This window comes from Bos indicus x Bos taurus, chromosome 16, assembly GCF_003369695.1.
Source record: "Bos indicus x Bos taurus breed Angus x Brahman F1 hybrid chromosome 16, Bos_hybrid_MaternalHap_v2.0, whole genome shotgun sequence".
Taxonomy (NCBI): domain Eukaryota; kingdom Metazoa; phylum Chordata; class Mammalia; order Artiodactyla; family Bovidae; genus Bos; species Bos indicus x Bos taurus.
Genome location: NC_040091.1, coordinates 44,360,014 through 44,370,804, shown reverse-complemented (window position 1 = coordinate 44,370,804; position 10,791 = coordinate 44,360,014). Strand labels below are relative to the sequence as shown.

General features: G+C 59.2%; 1 protein-coding gene across 1 annotated transcript in view; it reads right to left on the bottom strand.

Moving 5' to 3' along the window:
• Positions 1 to 2,933: 2,933 nt before the first annotated feature.
• The window catches only part of RERE (arginine-glutamic acid dipeptide repeats), a 303,344-nt gene continuing 295,486 nt past the window's right edge, over positions 2,934 to 10,791 (bottom strand). Inside the window, 7 exon segments of the mRNA XM_027564998.1 lie at positions 2,934 to 5,590; positions 5,874 to 6,054; positions 6,515 to 6,661; positions 8,172 to 8,892; positions 9,138 to 9,199; positions 9,202 to 9,356; positions 9,443 to 10,758. Of these exon segments, the coding sequence (XP_027420799.1) occupies positions 5,557 to 5,590; positions 5,874 to 6,054; positions 6,515 to 6,661; positions 8,172 to 8,892; positions 9,138 to 9,199; positions 9,202 to 9,356; positions 9,443 to 10,758 (2,616 nt within the window). The 3' untranslated portion in view covers positions 2,934 to 5,556.

Sequence of the window (10,791 nt, the reverse complement as noted above, 5' to 3'; positions counted from 1 at the left end):
TCCCCTCAATGGCTGTCCACATTGGAGGGGTTCACCAGAGACCCCTGTTGTAAAGCAGATGCCCCCTCCTCACCCAAAACCAATGAATTATGTAAACCAGGACTGGAGCTGGAGAGGCTGAGAGATCCCGGAGCAGGCACAGCTGAGGCAGGGGTAGCAGTGGGTTCAGCTCCCGGATGGGGCCGAAGTCCCTTCCAGCTGCTCATCTGTGCCCACAATTCAGCAGCACCTTGCGTGCACCGAGGAAACTTCTCTGCGGGGCCTGTTGTTCATCCAGCAAACAGGATGAAAGAAGCCAGCACCTCTCTCTGCTGAGACCTGGTCCAGGAACGAGGCATCTGGGTAGGGGGAAGTGGGATGCCTGTGCAGGCAAAGGGTTGAGTCAGGGGGTTGCAGGGGACTCAGATAGGCCATGAGGAAACAGTTACACAGGAAGGGAAGCTTGCTGGGGCAACTGGAACCCAGCAATAAGTCAGGGAAAAAAAGGACCCCTAGGATTCTGAGCCTTCAATGAGGGCAGGTGAGTCCCAGAGGAAAGCCTGCACTGCTCCGTCCACAATGGCAACTGCAGGACCCCAGAGACGGCTCACTGGCTCCTGCAGCCTCAGAGCCCAGCTGGGTGGCCACATTCGCTGGCTGCCTCCCCACAGGCTCATCTGGCTGTCCCTCCCTGGGAGGGGGCAGGGAGGCCAAGGGCCCCAGTGCCTTAGGGTCCCCACAGACCTGTGGGAGGACCTGCTCAGGGCTCCAGTGCAGGGCAGATGGTGCACTGGTCTCAGAGCCCATCAGCTTGATCCCAGGCTTCTGGGTAACCAGTCCTGTTTGGGTCCCATAGCTCTGAGTCCAGGAACACACCTGCATCAACTGGGTCAGCCAGGAGAGGCTGACGGTGGGAATAGGGGCCTCTGCTGGTGCCCTCACACCACCCTGGCTCTCCCCATATGGGCAGAGCAGGGATTGCAAGGCCTGAGGTTGGCAAAGGGCTCCCGGCTGGGATGCGAGTCCCTGACACTCAGCGGCTGTTCACAGCCACCATTGCACAGCTGTGCTTCCAGCCCTGGAATTCGATGTCTGCCTAGGAGGTCACAGGCAATCTCTTTGCTGTACCTCCTGGCCCCACAGGTAAGTGGCTCTGATTTATGTAAATCCAGGTGATGCCTAAATAACATGCCCTGTACACATGAACTTACCCTGGACCTGTATCTACGTGGCAGCCGTGCATCCAGCCCTGCCAACAGCCACTTTCCTAGCTGTGGGGAATCAGAGGGGCTGCTGAGCCACTGCGCCCACAGGGCCAAAGAGCAGGAGGGACACCTGGGGCCAGTTGGTCTGGGCAGGAACAGAGTGGAGACACTGGCTGGGGGCAGAGTTGTGAGACGTGAGACCCTTCCTCTCAGGCTCACAAATCCAGCAGGTTCATCTGTTGCAGGACCCTCTGCCTCAGGCCAGGTCCATGGCCAGATGGGGACACTGGCCATCAACATCCACACCTGGCAAACTATTACAGCCTGTGCAGCTCTGATGAGGGTCTTCTGCGGCATCAATCTATATCTCCATTCACAAACATGTCTTATCATTCAACCTTCCTGAAACTTCCACTTCATAAATCCGTTACTGAACACTTCAGCTTTATGAAAAGCATCATCTGGATGAGAGACTGGCAAAGACAGCACCTGGATTCTACCTACTCCCCACTCCGCCCACCCCATCTTCTCATCCACAACCCAGAACCACAGTCACGCATGGTTGTGTGTTAGTCGTTCAGTCGACTCTTTGCAACCCCATAGGCTATCATCCGCCAGGCTCCTCTGTCCACGGAATTCTTCAGGCAAGAATACTTCAGTGGGTTGTGATTCCTTCCTCCAGAGGATCTTCCCAACCCAGGGATCAAACCCAGGTCTCCCACACTGCAGAATTTTTACCATCTGAGACACCAGCGATCCTGCTTGAGGGCGATTTACTAACAAGAAGCGCTCCAGGTTGCTCTTGCTCATCATTGCCGCCAGATTCCAGATAAAAAGGTGAGTGTACAATTTCCAGAGTCTTGAAACTTCAGGAAACCACACTCTGGTCTCTGAAAAACCACAGGCTGAACCCACCCTGGTGACTGCTGCCCCCTGGTGGCCACACATACTCTCTGCAGGCCACCTGGAGCGTTTGTTGGCCGGCAGGAGGCTAAGATCCCCCATCAGGTCCTGGATGCACTGTCGACCTGCAGGTGCTGCAGCGGCTAAAGGCGGTGTGGGGGCACCGGCAGGTGTCAGGGGGTACAGATGGAGAGGAGACAAGACAGGAAGGGTGGCCAGAGCTGGAAGCAACTGTCCTGGCTGGTGGCTCAGATACATACGGTCCGTGGAATTCTCCAGGCCAGAATACTGGAGTGGGTAGCCTTTCCCTTCTCCAGGGGATCTTTCCAACCCAGGGATCGAACCCAGGTCTCCCGCATTGCAGGTGGAGTCTTTACCAGCTGAGTCACAAGGGAAGCCCAAGAATACTGGAGTGGGTAGCCTATCCCTTCTCCAGCAGATCTTCCCAACCAGGAGAGCCAGGGTCTCCTGCATTGTAGGCGGATTTCTTTACCAACTGAGTTATCAAGGTGCCCACAAATTAGAGGTGTGGGGTGAGAGGCAGGGCGAGGAGCTAAGAGAGAGTATAGTGGTTCCAATGCCATCACCTTTCACCCCCAACACGGCCTGTTCTGCCTGGGGAGTCACTGAAGGTTCCGAGTGTCCCGCCAGCAGGTTGAAGGCCCCCCCAAGGGCAGTGTGCCCACTGGAGACCCTTCGTCCAGGAGGGTAAGCCAGTGTGCTGGCAACACCGAGAACCCAACCCTCCCTTTGCCCCCTCCCCACCCTGGGAGCCCCAGGGCAGGACAACTGCCAACCCCCTGCTCACCCCAGAAATGACACAGCCCACGGAGGACACGCAGCCGCTGTAGTGTAGCTTGTTTTTATTTATGTCCACAAATATTTCAAAAAAATTACAAAATACTCAAATGGAGAGAACACAGAAGTCACAATTTCTGGGTGTCTACTGTTTACACTGTGTTATCTCATGGCAAACTACTCATATATACATTTAGCTTCAAGATATATATAAACGTAGCAAATCAGAATGTACACTCCGCTCTGCTGCTGCCGCAGTGAAGCTCGACCTCGACGACAGTGAACAAGATACACGTGAAACACGGAAACGCAAAACTCAACTCCCAACCAAGGGAGGAAACCCAAACGGAAACCAGGGGGCTGGGCTTCAAAGACACCGCGAAGGTCTGGGGCCTCCTACACACACTGGAGTTGACCAGTGAGGGTTTCAGGTTCTGGGTTTTTAAATGGAAGAATCTCAGTGCTTCACCTGGGGATGTGAGGAGAAAACCAAAACCAAACGAGAAAATGCCTTCAGACGGTTTTCAAATACAGACTCCCAAGTACTTCACTCTCTCTTCTTTGGAAAAATGGACAATAGAGAGAGGAGATCAAGAAGGTGTAACTAAATGGTAGGCATCATGGTCTACCAGAAGGGAGAAGAGGAAGGGTGGGCAGGCGGGGGTGTCCGTGCTGGAGCCGGGAGCGGCAGGAAGGCGCCTGGCTCAGAGGCATGGAGCCTGAAGCATTGAGCCCGCCCCCATGGCACGTGGCGAGCCTTGGCGACATGACTGCTCCTGGCCAACCTGCCATGAGAGTGATGACAAAGTTTCCATCTGAGCCTGCCTCCCCTCAAGGAGCTAAAGTTAAGGCAGAAATGGAATGAGAGAAAAACCAGAGAAAAAAACCTACTACTACAAACATTTTCAACAGACCAAACAACCCCTTATCTGTCCCAACTGAAACTGAACATGGTTTGACAGACACTGGAAATGCCCTCACCACAGGTCTGAATCCAGAACCTGAATCTGAGCTAATACCTGCTGGTTTCTAGGTCAAAGTGCCAGCCTCTCGGCCCACCTCTCCGTGGTCTGGGACATGCTCCATGTCCGCTGACCCCAGGTGGGACTCCGGCTCTCCTTTCGCTCTTGGCTGGGACCCCTGCACATCATGGCAGGAAAGGCCCTCAAGGGTCTGAGACAAGAGGGATAGACAAGGGCACATCCTGGCAGAAAGTTTCATCAACAGGTGCATAACGGCCCCCCGAGTCCTCACCCTCTGTTCTGGAGAAAGGGCATCACGTGGGCACCTTGGAGAGCAGAGGCAGGCTCAGGGCTTACTGTCCCCTCGGAGGGGCCCCATGTGGAGCCTGCCTCCCACCTTACGTCCGCGACCCCTGTCCTGCTTCTGTGAGGCAGAGCGGGACACCAAGTGTGGTGATACGAGGACCCGCCAGGACTGCCACCCACAGCTGGGACACCTCCTGGAGGCCCCGACCCCAAAGCAGCCTCTGAGTGGGGCAAGGACGGCCCGGCCTCCCCACAAGGAGATCCGAATGACCACACACACCAGAAAGCAGGCTTCTGACAGATCCTTTGGCAAGCACACATGCTTAGTGAGAATTGTTTTCTTCAATTTTCTAGGATGTTTATGAAATAGTCCAAATATGGGGGGGGGGGAGGAGAAGTTCATCCAGACCAATCAAATGCGCGTGTACAGAAATCTACAAGGAAATCTACAACCAGACACACAGGAACATGTGCTTTCGCGCCTGCAGAGACGGAACGGGGGACACTCAACTCCTGCGCTCCCAGTGCACAGCGAGTCGGCTGAGCTCACCACAGTCCGCACCGCTGGCAAAGCAGGAGCCGGGAACAGACAGGAGTGAGAACCAAAGCAGCAACACAAAGAAACGGCTTGTAATGTTGTCTCTGCAATCCCTGGCTGCTCCCAAACCTAGCCCCTAGCCTCCTCTGCCCCTTTGTAACTAGTAACGCCCATCTGTTCCCTTTAATTAAAGGGATAATTATATATAACTTTTTATTAAAAAATCAACTCTGTATTCTGTCAATAGCTGGTAGGAATTCACAATTAGTGACATGGCTGGAAAAAATAGATCAGAATAGTAGTTCATGGAAGGAAAAAAAAAAGGCTGTTCTAAAATTATTTATTTACAGACGTAAAAAGCCATGCACAGAACCTCCTCAAATTATGAAGATCTCCTACAATGTATTAAAATAAAAGATTTTTTAAAAATTATAGCTCTTGGATTCCAAACTCAGATGCTGCAGACCGTGTGGGTTCTGGGACACACGCAACTGAGTGTGTCTGCACGCACTGAAGGGTGTGAACTGGGATCTAGCACCTACTGAGAAAAATCAAGGAAGGAAAAGAAAGCTAAAGCCAAACCCCAAGACTGCAGGGGCACTTTCTGGGTGTTCAGTCCAGTCCAGGACTCACTAAGTTTCTGGGGGACTGTCATGCAGGGAGACCCAAACCAGTCTCAAGGAATCCTCTCTACAAACGAACACTATGTATGCTGATACGTTTTTAGTTGTGGGGTTTTTAAATATATAAAGAAATCTTTAGAAGATATTCTTTTTGCTTTTAGAGCTCCTATTGTATGTAAAAAGTCCTGTTTCTCTCCCCCAAGAATTGGGGTTTCCACAGCCAGCGTTAACAAATAAATAACTTATAACTGCTTGTCACCTTCTTTCTTCAGTCGACTAGAAAAAGAAAAGGAAAAAAAAAAAAGGAAAAGTCATAGGTATCAGGCCTGGGCAGGCCTGCAGCTGGAGGGTCTGGACGCCTGAGCAGCTGCCACACTGCTGACCCCCTCCCCACCCCGCTCCCTCCCCCACCCCCAAGACCATCAGGAGTCCCCTAACTGGCAGGGGAACAGCCTGGCACTTGTTGATATGGGGTGGGTGAGTGCAGCTGGGAGGGGCGGGGTTGGGGACCCACAGACGGAGGGGGCCTGGCCTCCCCCTCAGCCCCTCCCCGCCTTACCTGTAATAATCCTCCTGACTGGGCAGGTGGCCACCATGCATGTGGGGGTGTCCGTGCAGCCACTGCTGCTCCATGGCCAGTCTCTGCAGCTCAGCCGACTGGGCGTGCATGGCCTGCAGCTGGTGGGCTGCCGACATGGGGGGTGGGATGGCCCCAGGCAGGTCTCGGGGGTAGGGGGTGCCTGTCAAACACCAAACAGCCCCTGCTATAGCAAGGCCAAGGCAGTGGCCAGGATGAGGCCGCCAAGGAGGTCAGGTCAGGAGAGAGCCTCCCGAGGGCAGGATCAAGAGGTCACCTACTGGGCAGGGACCAGCAGAGCAGAGCCTCTGGGGAGAAACAAGTGTGGTCCCTGAGCCCCCTCCCTCCACCTCCCATGGGGCCCCTCCTCCTCAGCCTACTGCCTGGTCACAGAGGCCTGCGCTCAGCCTTCTTACTCCCCTACTCCCTCTGGGCTCCTGTTGTGCATTTACAGCCTCATCCCCAGCTCCCCGGGGGCGGGGGTCTGCCTGCCCAGCTCCCAGGGCTCCCCACTACACAGGAGAGGCCTGTGCTGAACACAGAGTAAATGCATGAACGGGAGAGCAGACTAGACCCCTGACCCAACTCTCCCTGGCCCCCTCCTTCCCCAGGCATCTTCTTACCAAAAACTGGGTGACGGAGCATCTCGTGCTCATGGGGGGGCTGTCCAAGCAGAGGGTTGGGGAGGGTGCCAGGGGGGTAGGGAAAGCGCGCCAGATGAGGGCCAGCAGTCAGGGGGTCGACCAGCGGGTGAACGGGGCCCGCTGAACCTAGAAAAGGGGGCAGAAGCACAGGGTTCAGGAGCTGCTCGCCCTCCTCGGTGGTATTCACAGCGACTTCCTCCTCTCCACAGATTGGCTTCTGGTCACCAGGCCATCAATAACCCTGACCTACTAACCCAGAGTGGCTGTTGCCCTCCCCGACTCCCGCACCTGCACGGAGCTCCAGAAAGTGACAGAGTGAAGAGCTGACCACGTGTTTCTTCCCCAGTCTCCTCAGCAGCCCCAATCTCATTTTGGCAAGGACCCTGGATCTGCAGCGCCCCTGAGCCAACTGCCCCAGCCTCATCCTGGGCCTGTGAGATCTACTGCCCCAGGCTGCCTCCTTGGCTCTTCACCCACAGGACCCAAAGCAAAGCAGGTGCTGCCTGTTGGGGCTCAGAAAGCCCTGGCCTCTCCCAGTGACCCTCTCAGCACGTCGCCTGTCTGTTCCCTGGAGTCACCCTCTCTGGCCCTGGGGCCTCTGCACCCACACTCTCCAGGCCTGAGGACGCTCCTTCCCTGGCCCCAACACCTCCCACCCTCCAGATGCCTCTCTACACCAGCAGCGCTGCTGCTCCCAGCTCTCTGCTCAGTCATCCTCCAGAACACCAACCACTCCTCACAAACTCAGACACGTTTATCGACTGTCCCCAGGTTTGAAAGGCGAACGTGGACAGGGGTGTCACCAGCTTCTACGGCTATGCCGGGCACATTGCAGGTCCTCAGTAAACATTTGTCAGGTGAACGAACATGCTAAGAACACTCGCCTGTCCTCTCGCAGGGCTGAGGCCCACCTGCTGCTAACCCCAGGGCTTAACCACAAACGTTCTTCATTCTGGGACCACGGTGTGAACCCCGCGTTAGGTGGGGCTGTGAACATGTGTAGGAAACTGGAAGTTGCCCTCCTTCCCTCTGGGGCCCACCCTGTCCGTTGTCTCCCTCCCTGTCCAGAAGGGGCCCAGGGGCCCCCACAGCAGGCCCTGACCCCCCTCCCACCCTGTCTGGCCAGTCTGCAGAGCCGCCCAGTGGGACACCAATCGTGCCGGTGTCGGCCTCAGACCAGCCTGTACCCCTGGCCGCCGACCAGTGGGCCTTCCAGAGATCTTGCTCCTGGAGTGGACAAGACTGGGCGGTCCTGGCCAGGTGAGCCAGCTCCAAGCTGGCAGAAGCCCGAGCCCTGTTCCCCGAGGGGGAGCAGAAAAGCTCTCACTGGTGACAACCCCCAGCTTCCCCGGGTGTCCTAGATGCCTCCAGGTGGCCCCAAAGGCTCTGCCCTGCTCCTCTAGACCTGTCTCCTGCTCTCAAGCAGCCCCAGAGAGCATAGGCCACCTCCTCCATTCCAGCCCCACTGCAGGCGCATGACTGAGAACCCAAGCTTCATCAGGAGATGGCGAGCAGAGGGCCCCAGGTGACTCTGGAGCCAGGGGGTATGCTGGGTACCCTCACACGTGCCAGGAGCTGCAAGCTCTGCTCCGGACAGCAGCCCCCCGACTCCCGCAGACCCACAGAGGGCGCCCACCTTGGTGGAGGGGGTCCTGCTGGTGGAGGTGCAGGTGCGAGTGGATGTGGGAGTGCTGGTGGTGGTGCGGGGTCACGTTGAACATCTGCAGCCGGGCCAGGGGGTCGCTGGTCAGCGAGGCCATGCGCTCGGCATGGATGCGCTCAGCCGCCAGTCTGTCTGGGTAGCTCATCTCAGGCCGCAGCTGGGGCCCGGCCAGGGCCAGTCTCTCCCTTTCCAGGGGGTTCAGACCGGGATGGAAAGATGCAAAAGGGTGGGGGCCGGCGGCAGGGGGGATGGTGAGGGCACCGTGCCGGGCAAAGTGCTCCATGGGGTTGGCGGCTGGGTGCAGGGGATCCAGCTCCGGGGGCTTCACCTCGAAGCCCGGCTTCATCCGCTCCCGCAGCTCCCGCTCCCGGAGCTCCCGCTCTCGGATCTCGCGCTCCCGCAGCTCCCGCTCACGGATGGTGGGGTCAACGTTGTAGAGGCCGGGCATGTGGTAGGCCAGCAGCGGGTCGGTGGGGTTGAGGGGCACGTAGAAGGGGTGGTTGCGGTTGGTGGGTGACATGACATGGGGCCGGGCGTACTCGCTCAGAGTCCGGAGGGCCGGCGTGTCGGGTCCGATGTAGGGGGGCACGGCCGCAATGGTGGTGGGCGGGGGCTCGAAGGATGGCCGCATGTGGCCAGGACCGCCAAGCTGGGGGTCGCTGAGGCGGCCTTCATGTGCCGAGCTGGACGCCTTCTGCAAGAGTAAAGAGGCCGTGAGGGGCAGGCGCCTGGCCCCTGGCCCAACCGACTGGCTCCCCCACCCCACCCCTGGTCCAGACCTGCCGTGACGGGGGACCAGGAGACCCAGAGGGGTCAGCATATCGTGGACACAGAAGTAAGGCTGGTGGGTGCTGAGAGACAGCGAGGGGGTAGCCCACTCAAGGCGGGCGCGGGGACCAGCCCTTGATGCCCATGGAGCAGGCTGCCCTCCCGACTCACGGCCGCTCGCTCAGCCTCGCGCTCCCGTTCCCGCTCGCGTTCTCGCTCCTTCTCCTTCTCTCCCGCTCCCGCTCCTCTCGCGCCTTCTGCTCGGCCTCCCGTTTGGCCTTCTCGATGGCCTCCTCCCTCTTCTTGGCCAGTTTGGATCCCGCCAGAGGCATGAAGTACAGGTCGGTCCGTGCACACGAGTTGTAGCCCCGGTCCAGGTGTTTGTAGAACCTACAAAGGCCCGGTGTCTCGCTGGGTCCCAGCCGAGGCCCCAGCTACCCCTGTCCTGGACGCGCCTGGGTTCCCGGGACCTCTACCTGGCAGACTGGCTGGCGTGGCTGGGGGTGTCCACCACAGTGGGCTCAGGGGACGGGCTCCGAGGTGGGGGAGGGGGGCTCTCGGGCTCCTCAGCATCGTCCAGAGCCTCTTCCTTGATCTGGACGGTGGGGAGTGGGCAGGTTGCCCCCCCAGGTACGCTGCCTCCCGAAGAAACAGCAGCAGAGCAGGGTGGCTGGGCCGAGGGGCCAGATCCCGCCGGAGGAGTAGAGGTGGAGGGGCAAGTCGGAGGGGTGATGGGAGGGGGGCCCCCAGGGACAAAGGGGTGTTGTGCAAACGGGGGCTGAGGGGGCACCTGGTGGAGGCCCGTGGCGGGGTGGGAGGTAGCAGCAGGGGGCAGGCCCTGGCTCTGAGTCAGCACAGGGGGCTGTGCAGGGGACGAGGGCAGTGGCTGGCTCTGTGGCATGAGCTGCAGGGGCGGGGGGTGGGCTGAGGGCGGGTGGTGAGTGGACAGGGAGCTCAGGGGCTTCAGAGCAGGAGGGGGTGGGAGGTTGGCATTCATGGAGAAAGGAGAGGGCCCCGAGAGGTGAGGGGGGTGCTTGTGGGCCTGGGGCGCTGGCAGCTGGGGGATGGGCGTGGTGGGCGGGGGCTTGATGTGGGGCATGGCCAGAGGTGCTGGGGGCAGGGGCTGCTCCCGCGGGGGCTGCTGAGGCTGCAAGGCCGACTGAGGGGCAGGGGGCTGCAGGGAGGTGTGAGGGTGGGCTGCTGCCTGGGACACCTGGGGAGGGAGGCCAAAGGGCTGTGGGGGCCCCGGGTGCTGCAGTAGGGACCCAGCCTGGAGGCCATGAGGGCCGGGCGGGCCCTGACTGTGCAGAGGGGGCTGGGTGTGGGGTGGGCCGGTGGTCTGGCCAGCTGGGCCCGTCAGTGGCTGCAGCGGGGGGTGCGGTGAGGCCAGCCGCTGTGGGTGGAGAGCGGGCGCCTGCTGGATGTGGGCATGGGGAGCAGCAGCTGAGGGGGCTTGCGGCTGGGTGGGGGGCTGGGAGGCCGAGGGGGAGCCCTGTGAGGGGCCCGCGGGGGCAGGTGTGGGCCCCTGGGTGGGCAACTGGGCAGTCCCTGGCAGGGCAGAGGAGGGAGCTGGAGTAGCCCCTCCAGGAGCCTGCAGGGCAGAGGGCTGCGTCGTCTGCTGGGCCGAGGAGTCCGAGTCACTTTCGTTGTCCTGGGGGCTGGGGATGCTGGGGGACGTGCTGCGATTGTCCTGGTCAATGTCTTTGGGGTCACTGCTGCCCTCATCGTTGACGCTGCGGCTGTCCGAGCTCTCCCCCTCGCCTTCAGATGGCGAGTTGGGCCGGCTGATCTCCTGGGCCAGAGAAGGAGGATGGAAGGTCTAGGG